Source organism: Myotis brandtii, unplaced genomic scaffold (genome assembly GCF_000412655.1).
Source record: "Myotis brandtii unplaced genomic scaffold, ASM41265v1 scaffold1424, whole genome shotgun sequence".
NCBI classification, from domain to species: domain Eukaryota; kingdom Metazoa; phylum Chordata; class Mammalia; order Chiroptera; family Vespertilionidae; genus Myotis; species Myotis brandtii.
Window position 1 is genome coordinate 978,672 of NW_005355089.1, and position 22,956 is coordinate 1,001,627.

The 22,956-nt window shown below is 43.0% G+C and overlaps 1 protein-coding gene across 2 annotated transcripts; it reads right to left on the reverse strand.

The window, feature by feature from the left end:
* Positions 1–536: 536 nt before the first annotated feature.
* ALAS2 (5'-aminolevulinate synthase 2) lies at positions 537–22,536 on the reverse strand. Of its 2 annotated transcripts, none has more exons than XM_005860901.2 (10): positions 22,417–22,536; positions 16,450–16,645; positions 15,684–15,806; positions 11,709–11,931; positions 10,959–11,143; positions 8,120–8,299; positions 4,909–5,073; positions 4,047–4,315; positions 2,537–2,699; positions 537–828 (listed from the first exon to the last, which is right to left on the reverse strand). In XM_005860901.2, the coding sequence occupies exons 1-10, from the start codon at positions 22,477–22,479 to the stop codon at positions 665–667; spliced, it is 1,731 nt and encodes a 576-aa protein (XP_005860963.2). In that variant the 5' UTR covers positions 22,480–22,536; the 3' UTR covers positions 537–664. The 2 variants fall into 2 exon arrangements, with proteins under 2 accessions (XP_005860963.2, XP_014390820.1); XM_014535334.1 differs by lacking the exon at positions 22,417–22,536 and adding an exon at positions 18,172–18,196.
* Between the last annotated feature and the right edge of the window lie 420 nt (positions 22,537–22,956).

Below are 22,956 nucleotides of genomic sequence, written 5' to 3' on the forward strand. Positions count from 1 at the left end.
ACTCCAAAGTTTTGGGGAACTGCTCTTCTCTTCTAGGCAGATTGGTTTGAGCTGACTCTACCTCCTGGCTTCAGGGGCTACTTGAGGCTCAGGTGTCCAGGCCTACCAGTGAAGAGTCAATCTCAGGATTTTTGTTGAAACTATTGGGTGAGAGCCACCCCATATAATAAAAGGCTAATATGCAAATTGTCCCCTCAACCTGGAGTTTGACCAGGGGGCAGGGCTGGTTGGCCAACCACCCATGGCCCCTCCCCTCAGCCTGGCCAGCCCCATAGGCCTCGATTGGGCGCAGGCTGGCAAGACCCCACCCATTCACGAATTCGTGCACCAGGCCTCTAGTTTCAAATAAACCCAAGTGTCTTGGCTTTTTGTCCAACTTACTTTATAGTCTCCTTCTTTCTGGATTTCAGTTTCCCTATCAGTAAAATGGGGTCGGATCTACAAGTGATCTGTGGTTTACTGATGGCCCTGCCACTTGTCTTAGGGAGTCGGGTTTAGTGCAGTCGTTTGTTCTCTATCCAACAGAGGGCAACAAATGCTGCAATTTGCTCTTTATTTGTTTTCAAACTCAAGTCAGCTGAAGGCACACAACAAAGCAAAGGACAGGAAGAGGCCCAGCCCTAAGTGAAGTGCAGGTGGCTGGGGATCCGAGGCAGCTGGCTTCTCATGCGTAGGTGGTGACATACTGGGGCCCCATGTTTCCAAAGTAGGAGCGTTCCCACTCACTCATGAGCTCAAAGTGCACGGGACGGCGACAGAAATTGCAGGAAGCCACAGACACGTCCTGGAGGGGCAGCCCCACCTCAGTCCAGGCCACCAGCAGCTTCTCTGAAGATGGTGAGAGGAGAGGAGGGAAAGAATTGGTTAGACTAGGTTTTCTTAATCTTTGTGTCACAGTCCAGCTGTGCCAAATATAGATTCCCTTCAACCCTTCAAGATGTCTTGGAACCAGAAGTAGATTCTGGTTTGTTCCAGTGTGTGTTATGAATGTTGCCATTTGTGAATGGGTGCTGTGATGTGTAAAAGATTGGCAAGCTCCTAATTTGACACAATTTATAGCTGTACTGGCCTGGTACAAGACATGCTATGGCCCAAGAAGTGAAACCATTTACTTGGAAACTCCTAGCCTGGAGAGAAAAATGACACTGACAGTAACCACACAGTGTCACTGTTGTGACACGGGAACCTGGGGTGGGGAGTGTTTCTGGAGAGGGTGGGAACCCAGAGGAAAGAACCTGACCTCACTTTCAGAAATGCGTCAGGTGTGTGCCAGGGCTCTGTCCATGGCTTTTTTTTTTTTTTTAATTCAATCCTTTTCCATTGATCTTTAGAGAGTGGAAGGGAGAGGGAGAGACAGACAGACAGACATCAACTGGTTGCCACCCAGCCAGGTTTGGGGATTGAGCCTGCAACTGAGGTACATGCCCTTGACCAGAATCTCACCCACGACCCTTCAGTCCACAGGCCGATGCTCTATCCACTGAGCCAAACTGGCTAAGGCTGTCCATGATTTTTTAAATGATCATTCCTTCGGTGATCTAATACAGTCTCATGGATTTAAACACCATCTTTATGCTGATGATTCTCAAGTTTTCATCCCCATCCCAGACCACACTCCTGAATTCTAGACTTGTATATTCAATTGCCTTTCAATATCTCCAATGTCAGGCCCCATGCTAAAAACTGCACCCTACAGGAATACAATAAACTTTAGGTGAATTGACTAAACTGCCATCTTTCAGGATAAAAACCAAGCTATTCAGTTAGCATTATAAATCTCTCAATCAAGTCCTTGTTTTTTATTGTCTTTTTGACATTCGCCTCCCCCAGACGATTCCTACTATCCTGCATTCCTCTAACACCTGCTTATTCTTTTTTTAAAATATTTTTTATTGATTTCAGAGAAGAAGGGAGAGGGAGAGATAGAAACATTCATGATGAGAGAGAATCATTGATTGGCTGCCTCCTGCATGCCCCTCACTGGGGATTAAGCCCGTAACCTGACAGGGAATTGAACTGTGACCTGGTTCATAGGTCAACACTCAACCACAGCTAGGACCTCCTTATTCTTGATATATCCAAGGCTGCTTCTTACCCTCTCCTCCTTGCCTTTCTTTATGTTCTTCCCTCTGCTAGGAATACTCCTCCACACCCTCTTTATTCTCTTGGTTCAATACAATTCACCTTGAAAGACTCAGTTCAGGTGTCATCCCCACTAGGATGTCTTGAATCCTGTCTTGAATCCCATATGTTGGGTCAGGCCCCTCCTTTCTGCTCCCACACATTCCACATGTACTGTCTTCGTTGAACTTTCACCCCTTGAAGTCATTGTTTGTATCTGCTATGGCCTCCTCAACCAAACTGGAGCCCTACAAGTCTAGGGACTGTTTTTTATCCACTTATGGCCCTAGTGTAGAGTCTGGCACACAATAGATGTTTCAGAAATATATTTTTTAAATGAATGGCATCCATTCTCTCAACTTCTTCAGATCCTGGGGCTGAAAGGAGGGAAAGTGCAACCATGTTGAGGACTTACCCACAAAGTCTTCCATCATCTGAGGGCTGTGATGGGGGGAGGGTGCCAGGCGCAGCAGCTCCTCACCCCGGGGGACAGTTGGGTAGTTGATGGCCTGCACATAGATGCTATGCTTGGAGAGCAGGAGATCACAGATCTTGCTATTCAGCGCTGCATCACCCACCTGGGCTCAGGAGAAAAGCCTGTCAATATCTGTCACCCTTGCCCCACTATCGCAGGGGGAGGGAACCAGATGAAGGAACAACACTGAATTTCTAAACATATTTTTTCATAAGGGCCTTAATCAGTGGCAGCTCCAGAATATCTCTATCAAGGAATTACTCAGAGGCACCAATCAAATTTTAAGGAGTGGGGTGGAGGTGGTGCTAGGAACCATGTCTTGAAGCTGTATGCAGAGCAAGCACATAGGTTTTATTTAGCTGGTATGTTAATTTGGGTGGTTCTGGATAAGAAGGAAAATCTCTTAAGCACCCTCTGTCTGGGATGCTGCCACTGGGTTAATTAAAAAACAACAACAACAGTTATTTACAAAAGCAATATTTCAAGGGAATGTTGGGTTGGTCCAAGGAGCAATGACTATTTCTTTCAACAGTCACATAAAAGTATCCTCCTTGCTCCCCTACTTACCGACACTCAAATTGATGTTATTTAAGAAAGAAGAACATATATACATATATGTATAGTCTATGGACACAGATAATAGTGTAGTAAAGGCCTGGGGTGGGACAGGGGCTGGGTGGAGGGGGGCAAAGGGGAAGAAGGGGGAGACATCTATAGTTCTGTCAACAATAAAAAAAATAATAAAGAAGTCACAGTTCATTTTTAAAGGCAGCAAACACCCAAACATGGTTGAGGATCCAAAATAGCAGCTGGTCCCATGGCTTTTGATTTTATATTTTCTGACTTCAATTCTCAATAAGAAATATATTTCATGATCATGCTATACACATACACATATGTACATACATGTGCTTATCGTCATATGCAAAACTGAAACAAATTTCCCATAAAATGAAACCCTTACTATGTGTGATGTACATGTTCTTTGCTATTTTTTTGTAAGCAACTATATTTATAGTCACAATACCATAGATGTGGTGAGTTAAGACAATGGCCATTCCTTAATAAAATACAAACATTTTTATCATGCATAGTTTATAAGCTCCTTAAGAGGCGGTCTCTTTAAGAGGCTGGATGTTCAAGAAAGATTCTCATCATAACCTATTAAGGTGATGTTATGGCCCACGAATGGTCTTGATGCACAGTCTGAAAAACACTGAATTATATATAGGTCATGGATACTCAATATTGTGAGGGTCAGAACAGTCTAATAAGGATGGCTAATGCAAAAAAAAGAAGACTGGTTAATCCAGAACGGCTGATAACTTTTCAAAAATGGTTAACAGGAAAGCAAAGAGTTGATGACAGGAGCAGGTGTCAGTTTGCTGGGGGTGGGAAGGCTCCCAGAAGAGAGAGGAGGAGAGGGTGATGGGAAGCGTGGGGCTCTCACCCGGATGGGAATGATGTGGCTGGGACAGGGGATGACAGGAAGGCCCCTGTCCATTAGTAGCTGGCGCATGTGCTTGACATTGCGCTGGTGGGCCCGCCTCAGTGCTTGGCCTTCCTCTCCCTTGAGGAGCCGCACAGATTCCAGAGCCCCAGAGAGCACCATGGGAGGCAGTGAAGTGGTGAAGATGAAGCCGGCAGCATAGGAGCGCACCATGTCCACCAAGTCACAGGTGCCGGCGATGTAGCCGCCCACACAGCCAAAGGCCTTGCCTGGAGACAGGGAGGAGGAAGATATGCACAGACCCCATTTTCATTCCTCAAAAGAATAGGATCAAACCCCAGGTAACACAAGGAGGTGCAGCGGAAGCTGGAGCTCCAGACTCCCTTCCCAGACCTCTGCTCATTTTTCCTGTTCGTGACAGGAGAATTATTATCAGCAAGCGCTGATAATTCTGCTGCTTTGAGATAGGACTTTCAAGGCCTGCCATATGCAGTGACTAGATAGGCAGGAGGTGGGTGGGGATCTTGAGCTGTTTAGGCCCAAAGGTGGAGCTCAGATGAAGCTTGGAGCTGGGATGGGAAAGGAGATTAGAACTACAACTCTCCACTTACTGAGGGGAACCTGGCTATTTGGCCCAGCTCAGGGGTCTTCTAACCCCCCCCCCCCAAAAAAAACAGATTTCATTAGAAACTCTATAGTGAGGAGGGAGTGGAAGGAAGGAATCCAGGAGTTCCACAGCCGGGGCTGTGAATTCTACCCAAATAGCTTCTGCAGCTTTTGGGGAGGGGGTGGTGGAGAAAAGGATCTTACAAGGGCCTCCTTTCTGGGTTATATGTCAGGGAAGTCCAAGGCACTCACTCACCAAGAGTTCCAGAAATGATGTCAATCTTGTGCATGATTCCATCACGCTCCCCAATCCCAGCGCCCCGGGAACCATACAGTCCTACAGCATGAACCTCATCCACAAAGGTCAGAGCTCCATACTGGTGGGCCACATCACACAACTCCTCGAGGGGACAGATGGCACCTGAGCAAAGCCAAGGAATAGAGGTTGGAGATCATAACCCTTCCCGAACTCCATCTTCAGTGTGGAATTGGGACCCACAACTACCTTGGGACTATTTCAAACCTCTCAGTATGTAATAACTGCCTTCACCTCACACCCGCCCAAGCACCTGTGTGTTCTTTCTCCCTCTCCCTCTCCCTATGCCTCCCCTTCTCCCTCCCCTCCCCCTCTTTTAAAAAATATATTTTTATTGATTTCAGAGAGGGAAGGGAGAGCAAGAGATAAACATCAATGATTCAATGATGAGAGAGAATCATTGATCAGCTGCCTCTTGCACACCCCACACTAAGGATCAAGCCCGAAACCCGGGCATGGGAATTGAACCGTGACCTCTTGGTTCATAGGTTGATGCTCAACCACTGAGCCATGCTGGCTGAGCGTTTCCTCCTCCTCCTTCTGTGTGTGTGTGTGTGTGTGTGTGTGTGTGTGTGTGTGTGTGTGTGTGTGTGTGTTTCTCCAGGCTATGATCAAGGCTTGCCTCTCTTTCCTATTTTTACTTCATTTTGCCAATATATGTGCTCTTATATTTATGTCATTTTCCAGCCTCTCTATGCTTCCTTCCTCCCCCACCCCCAAATCTGTGTATTTCCATTTAGGATTGGCACTAGCCTGTGTGATACCTTTGTTTAAATAAATTGAAAAAAATCACCTTTTGCTCCAGATTAATGCCCTTCTGATTTCAGATAACACTTATCCCCTCAGCCAGGTGCTGTTGGCAGCCCTGGCAATATATTTATCCTTCACTGGTCCTCCCTCTTTCTATCTGTCTGGCTTTCTGTCACTATCTCTCTTTTTGTGGCATTTCCATCTTTGTTTCTATATCTCTATTTTTATGGCTCTGCCCTATTTTTCTCTCTCCCCTCCCATTCTTTCTTCCCTGTCTCTCTCCCTCCCTCCTTCACTTTCTCATTGTATACCTTTCTGTCTACCTCTCTATCTCTCTGCTTTGGACTTTCTTTCCCTGTACGTGTGTGTGTGTGTGTGTGTGTGTGTGTGTGTGTGTGTGTTTGGTGCCTCTGTCTCTTTGTATTCTCTGTATATCCACGAGAGTGTATTTCTCATCTCTGTCAATGTTATATGAGGGCACCTCCCCCCACACAGGCTTAGTCTCAATCTATTGAACTGAAGGTGAATTAGAAGTGATCTGTAGGTTTCTCTTCATTTCCATACAGATTACCTTTTTTTCTATGTTATTCTAGACATCTTATATGCTTATAGTTTTTATAAGGTTTTCCAGTGGCTGTAAATCCCATATGCAGACTCTGCGTATACAAGAATCCACACCTTCACCATCCCTGGAAACTACTGAGGTGCAGAGAATCGGAATACAGAAGAAACTTGTTCACAGGGAAACGGACTCCAGGCCAGGATTAAAGAATGTGAACAACTGGTGGGAACAACCACAGGAGATGGAGCCCAAGACAAATGGGGCAGTGTGATGGCTCAAGCATCTTTTCAATGAGAGAAATTCTGCCCTACGATTGACAGTTTAGGCAGAGTTTCCATAAAAAAATAAGGAACCAGCCCTGGTCAATTTTGCTCAGTGGTCAGAGCGTCGGCCCACAGACAAAAGGTCCCAATTTCAATTCCCAGTCAAGGGCATGTACCTTGGTTGCAGATTTATCCCCGCCCCTGGTCAGGGCTCCTGCTAGAGGGCAACCAATCGATGTCTCTCTCTCTCATGTCTGTCTGTCTGTCTGTCTGCCTGTCTGTCTCTCTCCCTTTCCTTCTCCTCTCTCCCTCCTACTCTCTCTAAAAGTCAATGGGAAAAAAATGTCCTGGGGTGAGGATTTAAAAAAATTTTTAAAAGGAACCATTCACTTGCAAATGTAAGGAAGTAGGAAGGTCCTAACATGGTTTCCACCAGAGAAATCATGAATTAGATTCATCTCAGTAGTAGGAATATAATCATAGGATGGTTTTACTTTATTGCTAGTTATAGAAATGTGGCAGTGTGCACAATAAGTTCTGTACATATGTCAACCCATTTAATTCTCACAGCTACTCTATTATTATCACCTCTATTTTTCAAATAATGCAACTGAGACACAGCAATTAAGAAACTTGTTCAAGTTGAGTAACTTGTCATGCTGAGTTTTCAAAATGGATAGTCTGGTTTCACAGCCTGTGCATTACCATTACATGATGCTGATGGCATGTACGTTCGCTATATCAGGAACTCTCCTTTGTTTTAGTTGGAAAAGTGACAAATTGAAATGAAGTGAGGACCTCTTCCCTTCAATAAATCCAGAAGGCGAGGTCTAAAATACATGAGTTCTGCTCAAAGGGAGCAGCAATAAAATGATTTGAGCATTGTTTCAGTTGGGGGGGGGAGAGGCAGGCAGGAAAAGGTAATTTTTTCCACTTAGATAATAATAAATGGGATGACTTTCATTATCTCTAATTCTTACAACTAGATATTTTACCTTGGGGGAAACTTTGGCTCAGAGAGTTAGAGTTACCCAAGGTCATAGAGCCAGTAAGTTCCTGGAATTTGAACTCAGATCTGTCTGATTTCAAAGCCTGTTTTGACTCCAATGCTTCATACTGAACCTTGAAAACAATCTTCAGGCAATAATTTGTAAAATTTTCCATTGCACAAACCAGACACTGATGTCATTGATTTATACATAATTTATCATGGAGGGAGCCCTTGTATGAAAGAATTAGAATCATATTAGAATCAAGATAAATTGGAAGCTGCCTATGAACTTTAATTTCTTAATTCGTAAGATCACTATAATAGCTGCCTCAATCTTTTGGCATCTACTGGTTGTGTGATCTTAGGCAAGTTACTTCACTAGTTTGTGTCTCGCTTTCCTCATGTAAATGAAGAGAAAGAATAATGGCGCTTACCCCATAAAATTGTGGAGATTCAGTACATTAATATACATAAAATGCTAATAATTTTGCTTGGCATGTAATAAGCACTCTGTAAATGTTAGCTGTTATTATTATCACGGTTTTTGTGAGACCAATGTTAGTAAACATACACACATATACATACCATCCATGGAGTGAACAGTCTCAAAGGCCACAATTTTGGGTGTCTCAGGGTTGGACTTCTTTAGAAGTTTCTCCAGGTGGTCAGGGTCATTGTGCCTGAAGACAAACTTGGCTGCTCCACTGTTGCGGATACCTTGGATCATTGAAGCATGATTGCCTGCATCTGAGTAAATCTCGCACCCTGAGGAAACAGATGCATAATTCTTAAATTTCTATCCCACTATTCCTACTTTATCCTCAGGACCAATCTGGCAGGGACAGAGGGCCAACCCTTTCCTCCCGTTGAAGACCCTGTATGACTTTCTGGTGAACCTGCCATGAAGGACAAGTAGACTGGAAGTTACTTAAGAGCAGGAACCATGCCCTAACCGGTTTGGCTCAGTGGATAGAGCATCGGCCTGTGGACTGAAGGGTCCCAGGTTCAATTCCGGCCAAGGGCATTGTACCTTGGTTGCGGGCACATCCCCAGTAGGGGATGTGCAGGAGGCAGCTGATCGATGTTTCTAACTCTCTATCCTTCTCCCTCCTCTCTGTAAAAAATCAACATAACATATTTTTTTAAAAAGAGCAGGAATCACATCTCTTTGTCTTTCTCTTTCTGATACCCAGCATAAGGTGAGGTACACAGTAGTTGATAAATAAGCACTTCTTGAATAAATGGATGAATAAACATAAGTAATATATGTGAGTGAATAAATATATGAGTGAATATATTGCTAAATGAAAGGATGAAAAAAGGGGGTATCAAAAGATGAGGCTTAAGAGGTAAGTAGAGGCCAGATTATCTGGAGCTTTAGAAGCCATGATAAAGAATTTGGAGTTGGGACTGGCTGGTGTGGCTCAGTGGTTGAACATCAACCTATGAACCAGGAGGTCACGGTTCAATTCCTAGTTAGGGCACATGCCCAAGTTGTGGGCTTGATACCCAGTGTGGGGTGTGCAGGAGGCAGCCAATTGATGATTCTCTCTCATCATTGATGTTTCTATCTCTCCTTCTCCCTTCCTCTCTGAAATCAATAAAAATATATTTAAAAAAAAGAATTTGGAATTGGTCCTAAGGGCAATGAGGATATATTAAAGGGTTTTGGGTAGGGGAGTAACAAAAATATCTATGCATTTAAAAAATATCATTCTACCTGATGTGAAGAATAGATTGCAGGAGGGCAAATGTGAAATCAATAAATTATATTGGCCCTAACCAGTTTGGCTCAGTGGATAGAACGTCGGCCTGTGGACCCAAGGGTCCCAGGTTCAATTCCGGTCAAGGGCACATGCCTGGGTTGCAGGCTTGGTCCAATGTGCAGGAGGCAGCCAATCAATGATTCCCTCTCATCATTGATGTTTCTATCTCTCTCTTCCTCTCCCTTCCTTTCTAAAATAAATAAAACTATATTTTTGAAAAAGAAATTATATTGGTCTAGGCTAGGATGGTTGCAGTGGAAATGGAAAGAAGTTGAATTGTAATGGTTGAGGAGGGGGTTCACTGGAAAAATTTCCCAGGATATTGGATTTAGTTGGGGTTATGTGTGACCTCAGAATAAGTTTCAGAGAAGCAGTGGTGATGTTTATAGTGTGCCAAAGAATCAGCAGGAAGTGAGGAAGTAGCTAGCAAGTATGAAGACTTCTCTCAAGCAGTTTGCCAGTTATAAGGAGAGAGATAGGGCAATAGCTCGAGCATAATGAGGGAAAATGTTTTTTGTAAGATGCAAAAGACTTCAATATGATTAAAGAAAGGGAGAGGCTGAAGGTACAGGGGAGAGTAAACTTATAGGTCAAAGTTCTGGATGAAGTAGAGGGGAATGGGACACAGAGCACCAGCGGCAAGATTTGTCAACAAGAAAAAGGGCACCTTTTCCATTATGATAGGAGAGAAGGAATGAGGAAAGGACATGTGAGGATGCTCATGTGGGTGAGAGTGAGGTGTAGGTCTAGGAGGGCTGAGGAGAATGGGAATTGGCAAAGCTACTCTGGAGACTTGGAGAACTGACCATGAAAACCGGATTGCCAGAGAGCATAGACAAGCTGATAGAAGTTGGGAACCATAAATTTTTAGTGGCTCCCGCCTGAGCAATTATATAAGCCCAGGATTGAGAGAGACGGTGGAGAATTATATTTTTCCAGGGTTGGGGCTGTGATGGAATGATGACAGCCAGATGAGTTCAGGATATTATTGGCTAAAGAGTGGGAGAGGGGGAAGATGGGATGTTATTGACTAGAGAGTAGAAGTTAGGATCCAGATTGGATCCAGTGTACAAGGGAAGGGATTGGCTTTAGGCAGAAGAAGAGATGCACTTTCAAATTGTAAAAGGAAAGAATGAAAGAAGAATCAATGAACAATTAGAAAAATTTTTAGGTTTGGTGGCTGTAAGTTAAAGGAGTCCCTGTCTGGTGATTTGCACACGTGTGTGTGTGTGCATGTGTGCGCGTGTGTGTGCGTGTGTGTGTGTCTGTGTGTGTGTGTGTGTGTGATGTAAAATGTGAGGTAATTTGCTAAGAGTGAAGGAGGAGGTAGTCACAGGTTTTAGATGAGGGAAGAAAGTTTATAAAATTGGATGTGGGGGCATAAAAGTATTGTTTATGACTATTAAGAGCCTAGTTGAGTTGGGGGGTGACAAATTTATTGTGTTACTCTTCTGTGAAGTTGGGCAGTGTTTCTTAGTAGTGGTCTTCAGCGTATGTGTGGAAGAGGAGAAAGGAGAGGACTGTAGTCATCCAGCGTTGAGGATATGCAAGGTGGGTAAGAAAGAAGGGTAATGTGAGCAAGTGAACTCAGAATAGAGGGAAGGAGTAATGAAGACAGTTAGACTGTATGCTGTATAAAGCTTAGGCCATAGGCTTACCTGGCAGGATCTTGGCCAAGGTGAAGAGAGTAGAGTCATTGGCCACAAAGCAGGAAGAGAAGAGCAGGGCTGAGTCCTTCTGGTGCAGCTCAGCCAGCTCCTGCTCTAGCTCCACATGAAACTTACTGGTACCGGAGATGTTGCGGGTGCCACCAGCTCCAACTCCATGACGCTGCAGGGTCTCCCTAGTCAGGAAAAAACACAGGGGAGACAAGGAGAAGAAACCCTTGACAGACACTGAGGAACTGGGTAGGTTTCTCATGTGTTCCACCCATTGATGGGGGTCAATGATGACAGTGATCCTGTGTGAGCTGTGTCCTAAGTGACTAAGTAGAGGCCAGGATGGGGATGGTGGAAAGACTTGGAACCTCCTTCTCAGGCTGAAGGCACTCAGGGATGGAGGGAGAATCTAGGTTGAGCTTGAGCAGCTTGAAAGACTTTCTAGAGGAGGTCATACACCATCTCTGTCAATACTCATTCTGCAGCCAGAATGAGAACTCATGGAGAGTAGGCTTGCTTGTTCTTCCATCCTCTCCTCAATAGCACTGTACACTCAAGAGTTTAGAAAACATGGTTTGTTGATTGATTTAGTTCCTATCTGAGGATTAAATATGCTGGAGGTCCTTGTATGACAGAGGTGGTGGGTGGAACCCAAGTTTCTACTGCCAGCTCTGCCTTTTCCTTCCACCTGTGGCTTTGGCTCTTCTCTGGAGGGTCCCCACAGCTCATGGCCCAGACCCTACTACTCACTGTGTAGCTTGCAAGACCCGAGGGTGACGGCTCATGCCCAGGTAGTCATTACTGCACCAGACAGACACATCCTTTGAGGGCACAGATGCTTCAGAGAAGTGTTGGGCAAAGGGGTATGCATCAGCCCAGCGGTTCACAGTCTTGAACACACGGTAGGTGTGGTCCCGTTTCTTCTCCATGATCTTGTCCCTGAAAAACTGGTCATAACCAAAGACATGGTTTCCTGCAGGAGTAGAGATGGGGATGAAAAGAATTCATTTAAAATCACTTTCTGGCAAGCCCGCATTTTATTTATACAGTTTATTTTGCCTTCTCTAGTTTTCTTTCCATTATTCATTTATTTGATCAGCCATTAACTTACTGGGCCACATTAACTCTCCACTACTTAATTCAACCATTCTTTTGCTTACTCATTCACTCAGTAATTTATTCATACATTCACTCAGGCTTTCTACCCTTGTGGTTAGTGTAGAAGCCTCATTAGAATTACTACTTCCAGTATCAGTGGAAAGAGTATTGACAGATCTAGTTTTAAGTAATTACCTTTCTACTTATGTGACCTTGAGAAAGTCATGAATTCTCTCCCTTAGTTTCAATTTCTTCATGTGTAGAATGAGGCTAATAATACCTTCTTGAATAATTGGGATCATCTGATTACACACAGAATGTAATACACCTAAAATAATACCTGGCACATATTAATATTATGAGTAAAAGTAATAGTATTAGTGGTAATAACAATAATAATAACTATTTGATTATATTATTATAGCCAATATTTAATGACTGCCTATTATTTGTAATGCTCTGCCTTATGAACTTTATAGCTATTATTTTATTTATTTCTCACAACAACCCCATGTGGAAAGTTCTAATAGTATCTTCATTTTACAAATGAGGAAACCAAGGCATAGAGAGGTTAGGTAACTTGATCAAGGTCATACAGCAAGTAAGTGGCCTACCAGTAACTGACCACAACCAATACACAATGGGGCAATCCTATTTTCAGAATAAATTGAAATAACATATGCCAAAGGGCTTGTTAAACTCTAGAACTCTATACATGAGACAGAAATCATGATTGTTGCCAATGGTAACTTATGAGGTAGGGGTGTGTAACACTGATAACATTTTTACTGCAAGGATGTTTGAAAATATGTATCAAAAGTTTTTAAAATGTGCCCATGGCTCAGTGGTTGAGCATCCACCTATGAACCAGGACATCAAGGTTTGATTCCAGGTCAGGGCACATGCCCAGGTTGTGGACTCGATCCCCAGTGCAGGAGGCAGCCAATCGATGATTTTCTCTCATCATTGATGTTTCTATCTCTCTTTTCCTCTCCCTTCCTCTCTGAAATCAATAAAAAAATAAAAAAGTTTTTTTAAATGCACAGACTGACATACCTACAGAAACTCTGTAGCACATTTGACAAAAATGATTGGTATCCAGAATTTGTTTTTATACATTGAAACATTACTATGAACAATGTTCAGCCTAGTAGAAAAGTAGGCAAAGACTATAGACAGAGAATTCAATAAATGTAGAAAAAGATGCTTCATCAGGGAAAAACAAACTGCACAAACATATTTTCACTATCAAATTGATAAAGATTTATAAGTTTGATAATATCAAGTGCTAGAGAGGGTGTGAGAATGTGGATACTTTCTATGATCACTGGTGCATCACTTTGGAGGGCTAATAGGCAATATTTATTAATACTGAAAATGTACACACCCTTACACCCCAAGAATTTCTACCTCTTAGTTTCTATCCTAGAGAAACACTTACCTATGTGTATGAAGAAATACATTCAATGATGTTTGTTGTACCACTGTTGGTTATAGGAAAAATTGGAAGCAACCCAATAGAGGAGTAGATAAATTATCTCAAGTATATTCATACTAAGTCTAAGATAATACTACAAATTATATTTGGGCACATTTATATGAATGGAACATCAATATACAATATAAATTGAAAGAATATGCACAATAAAGTGGAAACAATAACCTGAAATATAGGTGCTTGATTAACTGAATGATATTGCATTCATGCTACAGAACATACTTTGACCCTTTTTTTGTGTGTGCTTCCCCCTCATTATTATTATTACCTATCACGGAAATAGCCACATAGATGCTTGTCTGAGACTGTCCTGCCCCTGATGCTGCCTCTCGCGATACTGACTGCCTCTTGCATACTGGTTGCCTCTCGCATATTGGCTGCCTCTCATATACTGGCTGCCTCTTGGGATACTGGCTGCCTCGACTCAATAATTATTATGCAGCTCTATGTTTAGAGACATGGAATGATGCCCATGACATATGGTTAAGTGAACAAAGCAAAATAACAAACTCTGGGTAGAATAAGATCACATTCCTAATAAAAACATATGTGGAAGAGAATGTAGGAGGTGTGTGTGTGTGTGTGTGTGTGTGTGTGTGTGTGTGTTTAGTCATAGAAGAATATCTGGAAGAAAACAACAAAAAATAATGGTGGATTGTGGAGCTCTGGTTTTAAATTTTGCTCTTTATACTTTACTGTATCTGTTGGAAAATATTTTACAGTGAATCATATTCCCTTTATATTAGGATAATAAAACAAATTCCATTATGAAAATGAATATAAACAAATACAAAAGAGGGAAAAGGCTCTATGAAGGATGGGTGTTTCTGAGGGAAGCATGGAGAATAAATGATAGGAATAAACAATATTTAATGAGGCCTCATAACAAGCTAGAAACATGTCTACTGAAACAGGTATTAAAATCCCACTGATCCAGATCCAGCAAGTGCCAGCATTAAAATTTAAACTCACACTCCCTTTGATTTCAAAGTGCTTCCTTGCCATTTCCCCTGTGTTAGAAGCCCTTTCAGCACTCCTTCCATATTTCTACCTCCTTTATTTCCACCTCAGCAAATTCACTAGCCATGTGGTTCTGTAGCAGGTATGTGACTTTCTCTGAAATTTGCTCTGGTTCCTGGGGACTAGAGAATAGATTCCTCAGGTTGGTTGAAGCCAGGAGCTGGGTAGGTCTGAAAGGGGGTGTGGAATACATAGGCTATGCGGGAGAAGGGAGGCAAAGAAAGCATGTGTAGTCATTTTTAACTCCAAGAAAAGTATATTAATTCAAGTTTATGAAGTAGGTAAGCCCTCTGCAGAAAGAAAAAATGTTCTACAAAGTGAGCACCTATTTATCTCCCCAAGTGGAGCCTCCTGTGTCAGGAAACCTTCCATAATGTGAATCACATTTCTCTCCACTAGAACTTTCCCTTAGGTGAGGTAACTGGGGCAAGCCACCCTGGGTTTTCCATGTGGGAGGTAGATGAAGCACAGTGTATCTTACTGTTCTTTTCTGAATGTCATTAAGATTTGATTTTGAAATTTTTATCCTTAATGATCTCGCAAAAGGGCCTATGAAAGATGTCCACAATGCAACCATCTCTCAAGTGTGATTATCTTGAGCGATCTGAACCATTTGAGTTGACCTGGGGCTCCATAGCCTTGGATAGTATGTACCTGTTTCCAACACTTATTCTTTCATGCAAATCCAGATTGTCAGTGTGGCATTGCTTAAATGTGGGAGCCCAGCCTCTTGGGATTCATTTAGCCACTTGGAAGAGAAGAGGCAGAACTCTAAAGGGGGAAGGAGTTTGAGGCCACAGGTACCAGATTAAGTATATTCAGGGAATAGGACAAAATAGCAGCCCTAGGCCCTATAGACCATGTTCCCCAAGAATGGTATTTTAAACTAATGGCTAAAATTTATAGGAACCTGTGCATTTGTGTGTATTGGGGAGGGTGCATTTCAGTGCACAGTCTAAGCTATTGCCTACCATGGTTCCCCTAGAAAGACTGGACTCCCCATAATGGGATGTATAGTAGCTGCCCTTGGAGTAGCCTAGCTCAGGACTGTGGTGAAGTGAGTTCAAGTGTTAGGAGTAGAGGTTGATGAGATGGAACTTGACTCCAACCTGTCTTGAAAGTCTTCACATCCTCCTGGACTTCTGGGGCCGCCTTCTGCACAATCTTGCTCTTCCCATCCTGGAGTTCTGACAGCATGAAGGGACAGTGGCTCTTGGCCCAAGTTGGAGAGTCTATGCAAAGGTAAGAGAGTAAGTGGCAGTGCATTTTTAACCATAAGTTCAATTTAACAATTATTGCTGAAACCTACTATAACCCAACGTGCCATCAGGCTATGGGAGAGACACAGAGATGGATGAGTCTGGTCCCTATGCTAAATCCCTGTGATGAGAGCTCTTAAACTGACAGGAATGGCACCCACTGAAGACACATTATAAATAGTGCTGGGAGGGGACGGAAAGCCTAGAAAGTCTAGAAAAGGGAGGACGTGTGACACAGAATTGGAATTGGACAGGCTGGAAGTCTAGGCAGGCTTGACAGAAGAGGTGGTGTCCAAGTTAAGTGTATCATGAGAAATATGATACACTCTGGTAAAGGGTGTGGAAGAGGATCATTTGATAGGAGTGAAGGCACAGAAGCTTCAGATAATAGTGTTGATCTAGGCAATTTTAAGTAATTCAGAGTGACTGGAGTATGTAGAGTATGAGGGGAGAAGTTGGCAGAAGTCAGATCCCAGCTCATTTTAGGCCAGCTCATTCTGCCTTAACTCTTTTCACATAAACCCTACCAATCATTAGGCAATGATGAATGGTATGACTTGAGACCTTGTGTCTAGAACCCAGACATTCTCCCCATTTTCCAGTAGCTTCTTCTTACCTCCTCCAGCCTTGGTTGCCTTAAGGTGGATTTGAGAACAGGTTGGTCCTTGGGTGGTCAGGATGGGACAGCATCCATTACCAAAAAGAAACTGGTGAGTCTTAATCAGCTTGCCCAGGGGGCCTGAGGGACCCCGGGCAAACACAGGACAGCGTTGTAGCAACATGACTGCTGCCACCATCTTGAGCCCGAAGTCCTGCAGAAGATGTGGAAGAGATAAGATCTCATCATGAAGGCCTTGCCAAAAGCCACGGGTCTTTCCTGGATTTGATTCTTTGTCTTTAGCTTCCTACCCAATGCTTGCCCTTATTGTCCTTTCAGGGTAAGAACTTCCCCAATGTTTAAATGTACGAATAGGGCATCAAAGAGGAAGAAATAGGAAACTGGCTGTTAAGCAAAGAGGTGAAGGAAAGAGTTCCAACTGGAGGTCAGAAAGCCTGTCATTGAAGTGTGACTGTTTGTGGCCAGGATGGGAGTTGACAATGCACTAACTCTTTGAATCACAGCTAAAGACCAAGAATTAAAAAAAAAAAATTGGCCTCAGCCCAGTGGAGATTCAGCTTGAAAACACACAAAGATACCATTGATCAGGGCTTCTGAGCCTCATCCCAGAGATTTTCCTGAGCAGGCCCAGGCAGAGAGGGAGAAGGAGTGTGAGGCCACAGGTACCAGATTAAATATATTCAGGGAATAGGACAAAATGACAGGCCCTAGGCTAGTGATGGTGAACCTTTTGAGCTCAGCGTGTCAGCATTTTGAAAAACCCTAACTTAACTCTGGTGCCGTGTCACATATAGAAATTTTTTGATATTTGCAACCATAGTAAAACAAAGACTTATATTTTTGATATTTATTTTATATATTTAAATGCCATTTAACAAAGAAAAATCAACCAAAAAAATGAGTTTGTGTGTCACCTCTGACACGCGTGTCATAGGTTCGCCATCACTGCCCTAGGCCCTACAAACCATGTTTCCCAAGAATGGTATTTTGCTGTTCTTGGACTTGCTTCTGTATTTTGGAAAAGCACAGATCGAGAAGGAGGTGAAAGCAAGACTCAAGGGGCCTGGGGAACAAGTCTATGGGTTAATGAAAGAGATGGAGGCTAAGACAGAGGAGAGAACGGGGACAGAGAGAAGATCATAAAAAACACACCAAGTACATATAGTAGGCGTTCAATAAATATTTGTTGAATTTGGGAGTAAACTAATGAGTGAACAGAGACTCAAATGGAGAAAAGAGGAGAGTAAGGGAAGAGTCAGGAGAATAGAAAAATTAGGAAAGATAAAAGAAGGAAAGTGAGAGACAACAAATGTATAGTCATGGTAGTGGAATGAAAAATACAGAAATTGTGAAAGAGAGAAAAAGATAAAAGCCAGACGGAAAAGGGAGGGTAGAGATAAGAACAAGGAGTAGAGGACTGCTCCAGAAAAACAGAGGACAAGAGGATGATGGGAAATACAGAAGAATAGGGAAGGAGACTGAGCTCAGAGAACAAGAGGAGAGAGAGAGAGAGAGAGAGAGAGAGAGAGAGAGAGAAGGGAGGGAGGGAGGGAGAGGAGGAGGAGAGAGATATTAGTGAATGAGAAAGCAGAGGTAGAGGCAGAGACAGAAGGACACAAAAGAGAAATGAGGACAACCCTAGCCAGTTTGGCTCAGTAGATAGAGCGTAGGCCCACAGACTGAAGGGTCCAGGGTTCAATTCCGGTCAAGGGCAGGTACCTTGGTTGCAGGTTCCCCGGCACTGGTCGGGGTGTGTGCAGAAGGCAACCAATCAATGTGTCTCGTTTTTCTCTGTCTCTCCCTTTCCCTTCCACTCTCTCTAAAAATCAATGGAAAAATATCCTGAGGTCGGGGTTAACAATAAGAAAGAGAGAGAGAGAGAGAGAGAGAGAGAGAGAGAGAGAGAGAGAGAGAGAGAAATGTGGACAGATCAATGAGCATAGAGGAATATACAAAGACTCAGAAAACAGAGTAGGAATGGAGAGAATTTAGCAGGGGCAGAGAGTCAGTCAGGCACAAAAATAAAGGAGAAAAGTTGTCAGAGATTGTGGGGATGGGAGAGAACAACTAAGAACAAAAACAGATCTAGAGACAGAGAAGCATCGATCAGATGCTCAAATCTCAGAGGGAAGGTAGGGGAGGGTGGGGATAAGGGGAAGAGATCAACCAAAGGACTTGTATGCATGCATATAAGCATAAGCGATGGAAGCAGACAAGAGGGGATGATGATGAGGGCAGGACTGGTGGGATTAAAAAAAAGAGTTCAGGGAAGAGGAGCTCGGCCCTGTTGAGGGAGATGAGACAGAGACCGAGTGACAAAAGGGAGTAGAGACAAGATAAAACAATAGAGACAGAGAGGTGGTTAAGGTGGGTTGGGGGTTGATATGAGGAAGGGCTGAGAGAAAGACAGCTAGGGAGAGCAAGAGGGAGGAACAGATGAAAAGAAAAAGGGCAAACTGGATATCTAGCATCAGAGGATCAAGAGACAAGATATGGGACAAGACTATAGGAAAGATATAAAGGAATGTGGGAAGACTAAGGCCTTGGCACCACCAGGAAAACTACTGGGTAGAATCTAATAACACCTCTATGCTATTAGATATAGGGTCTTACGTTGTAAGGGACAAGTGAACAGAAAGAGCTCATGGCCCTGTTCTCATATGGCAACCTCCTTCACCTCTTACCGAGCAACACCTTCCCTTCCAGGTCTCACAAAGCAAGCATGTGCTCCCTAACTCACAGCAATCTCTTCCCCTTGTTTCACCCCAGAGCATCGTCTCTCTAACTCTCACAGGCTGTCATAGGAACAGAGATTAGTAGGTGGGGCAGGGTGTGTGGGCCTTGAAATTGGAAAAAGTCAAGGGGTGTTTAAAGGACTAAATGAAACTCATCATGTTAAGCTTTTAAGACAGTGCCTACCACATAGTTTTCAATAAATGGTAGCTTTTCTTATTGCAATTCTAGCTCTCCAACTCCCTATTGGACATTCTTGAAAAGTCACTTCCCCTCTTGATCTCAGCTTTCATCAGCTGTCAAATGTAAAGTATTTATGCCTACCTCATGTGGAAGGTAATGAATTGGGCCCAATGCCTACGTTGTATCTGGAGATATGAGTTTTTTTTTTCCCTGCCTGCCTGCAAAGGCTAAAGCACTTGAGGCTGAGCCTGCAGACCACAGATAAAGCTCTAAGAGTTTATCGCCACTGAGGTATGACCGCTCCCCAGATGAGACCAGGGTGTGGGAGAGAAGAGGAGCTCCTTTCTAGAATCACGCCTGAGCATCTGGCTTGGGGCTGACTCTGGCTATTGGTGGTGAGGAGGGGTGGATCACCCAGGGAGAGGAATGCAAAACAAATAGCTAGGTTCCAGGCTCTTAGAAATGCTTTTCTCCAATATCAACACTGAAAGTAATGACAACAGTGGGACATGTAATAAATAATAAGGAGAGCCTCAAAGATCGGAAGCAAAGTCAAGTCCTGCTTTGGGATGATGGTGAATTAAAGCCTACTCCCATTCCCTTGTATAAAAATGGAAAAAGTGCAATACACTCATCATCTCTAAGGGGTTTTGGCTATGCTGTTCTCAGGGACCTAGAAAAATATAGACTACTTCTTGGAATTTGTTGAACTATCAAGTTCTTTCAAGTTTCAGTTCCAATTACTCTGTTCTCTTACTCCTTTCCTGGAATTTGTCCCACCTCACTCTGTCCATCTTTATGACCCAAAACTATGTAGTCTATTTACCTTGGATTCTGTTTACAATCCATCCCACTACCCGTCATGAAACTGGAGTGAGTAAAATTGAATAAAAGAAGTCTTTTAGCAATTTGGGGTATTAAAAGCACAGCGCCTGGAGCCAGACTATTTGGGTTTGCATCCTGGCTTTACCACTCACTAGCTCTGGGACCTTAGAAAAATTACATCTCTGCTCTGTGTCTTATATCTATAAAATGTAGATAATAACAAGGACCATCTACTTCACAGGTATGTTGTGAAGATTCAGTAGGATAATCTATATAAAGTATATAGAAGAGTGTCTATTCCATAGTAAACACTGAAAAAGTGTTAGCTATTATTTTTGCTTTCTACATTTTCTATGTAGGGAAAGTGAAGGTACAGCCAAGGGAAGTTACATCATGAATATATCAGACCAGGTCTCAAAAATTGATTCTTGTCCCAATCCTAATTCTTGCCCTTATTCTATTATAATTTACTATGTGAATTTGGGTCCTGTACTTTCTCTCCCTGGGCCTCAGTTTCTCCACAGACAGTGGACTAGATAATTTCATAGAATCCATCAGATTCTAATAGGCAAACACTCATACAGTACTAACTGCTGGAAATACTTCACATGAATTAACTTATTTAATCCTTGTAACTCTGCAAGGTAGACACTAATGACAACTTTATTTCAAAGATGATGGAACTGAGGCTCAAAAGAATTAAGTAACCTGTCCGGGTCACAGAGTTAGTTAAGTAAGAGAACCAAGATTTAAACCTGGGGAATCTGGTTACAGATCCTACTAACTTAACCACTGTGGATCTGTGATTTAACTATTACTACATGTATTCTTGACTGAGAGCTCAACTCCAGAGGTCAATCTCCTCTACTGTACTAACAGGCTCCTTTCTGGAATAGTTGAATTTGAAATGTAACCAATGCCTTTACCAAAGAAACACATTTCTAACTGAAGTAGAATTTCAGGCACTGGTGAACATTCATTCATTCATTCATTCATTCCACCACTTAATAACTTATGCACCCATTGTGTGGCAATCCTTGCCAAGGGTCTTATTAAAACAATGCTTTTATTCAAAGACATAATAGTGCAATTTCGGGCCAAGTGACAGATCATTTTAGAAGGTTTTCCCTGTACCTTAAAATCATCTCTAATGTCATCAGCCAATCTGTAGTCCCTGATATCAGAAGGGCCAACCACAACTCTACCCCAGCAGAGAGCCAGAAACCACTAATTGTAGCATTCCTTGCCCCCTCTTTCCCCTTTGTGGCCTGCTTTGTAAGAATAGGTTAGGTCTGGAGTAGATGTGGACACTTAATTACAGGAGTTGGAAGCATCAGGTTTTACTTCCCTTCCTAGCACCCTCTCTCCATCATGAAAGAATCATAGAGAATTTTAGATAACAGGAAGCAGAAATCAGAAATTCTTAAAAACAGAAAAATTTAGAAGACCACAAAATTAAAAGAAGCCATGGAAATCATAGGCTAAGCTCCATTTTCAGAGGGTCTCACAATGAATAGGTGTGAGAAAACAAATCTTTCAGCACAGGGCTCTTTCAGTGACACAGCATTCCTCTTTCATGGTTCCCCCTTATTTCTACTAATTATCCATCTCTCAATTCCTTCAAATCTTTCCCCAATTCATTATTCCCATAATCTCTACATGTCCTGTTTTCTCTTCCTACTTCTGTCCCCCTAGGCTCTGACTCAGATCTATGCTATCAGCTAAGCAGAGAGAAGGAGTCAAAGTGAGAGAGGAATGGAGAATTGCTGGGAGAAATATCAGGACATCTTTCTGGGAGAGAGAGAAGTAGAGTAAGAGAGAGACAAAAAGACAGAGACTGAGCAGAATAGAAGGAAGAGATGGAGAGAGATGGAGAGAGAGAGAGAGAGAGAGAGAGAGAGAGAGAGAGAGAGAGAGAGAAGAACACAGACAGCATTCAGACAAAGAAGGGAAAATAAGAGAAAGCTATTGTGTCGGAGAGAGATGAACTGAAGTGAGTGACCTTGAAAACTAACAAAGGAGAGGAAACAAGGAGGGAAAGGCAAAAAAAGCTGAAAATAGGGAGAAGCAGGAAAATACATGGGGGGAAGGGGAGAGGAAATGACAGAGAGATAGATTCTAAGAAACAAAGTCAGATCTAGGCAGGCCAGAGAGTTAGCATGTGCAGCCTTTAGGTGGGCAGACAGACCAGAAAGAGGGCACCAGGATGAAAGTCACTCTTACCTGTTGCCCTGCACTGAGGACGAACGAACGACTGGGTGGATGCTGTGGGTCAGGACCTGGCATTTATCCCTTCCTCCTTGGCTCAGCTCCACCCACCCCGCCTTCTGCTGGCCTGGCTTTGCATTGGCCCCAAAGGTATCTTAGGCCCTTCTTAGAGATAAAACCCAATGTAGTCCTCTCTCCCCCAGCATTAGCTCTCCCCTTTCTATTTTCTTTCTCTTCTTCCTCTGATGCAGTAAAATGAACTTGCTTGGGCTTTGGAATCAGATCATCCATATATAGCTAAGGCACCTTGAGCAAAATTACCTCTCTGACCCTCAGTTTCCTCAGCTATAAAAGGTGGGCAATAAAACTTAAAAGCAACTGTAGCACAAGTAGGAAGGGCTCTCTCTAGCAGTCAGCTTCCATAGGTGACATCTTGGTCATTGTAACAATTCAATAGCATCATGTACAGAAAACACTAAGCACAGTGCCTGGTCCAAAGAGTAACAATGTAAAGTGCTTATTATGCAACAGACCCTTGGTTAAGTGCTTCACATG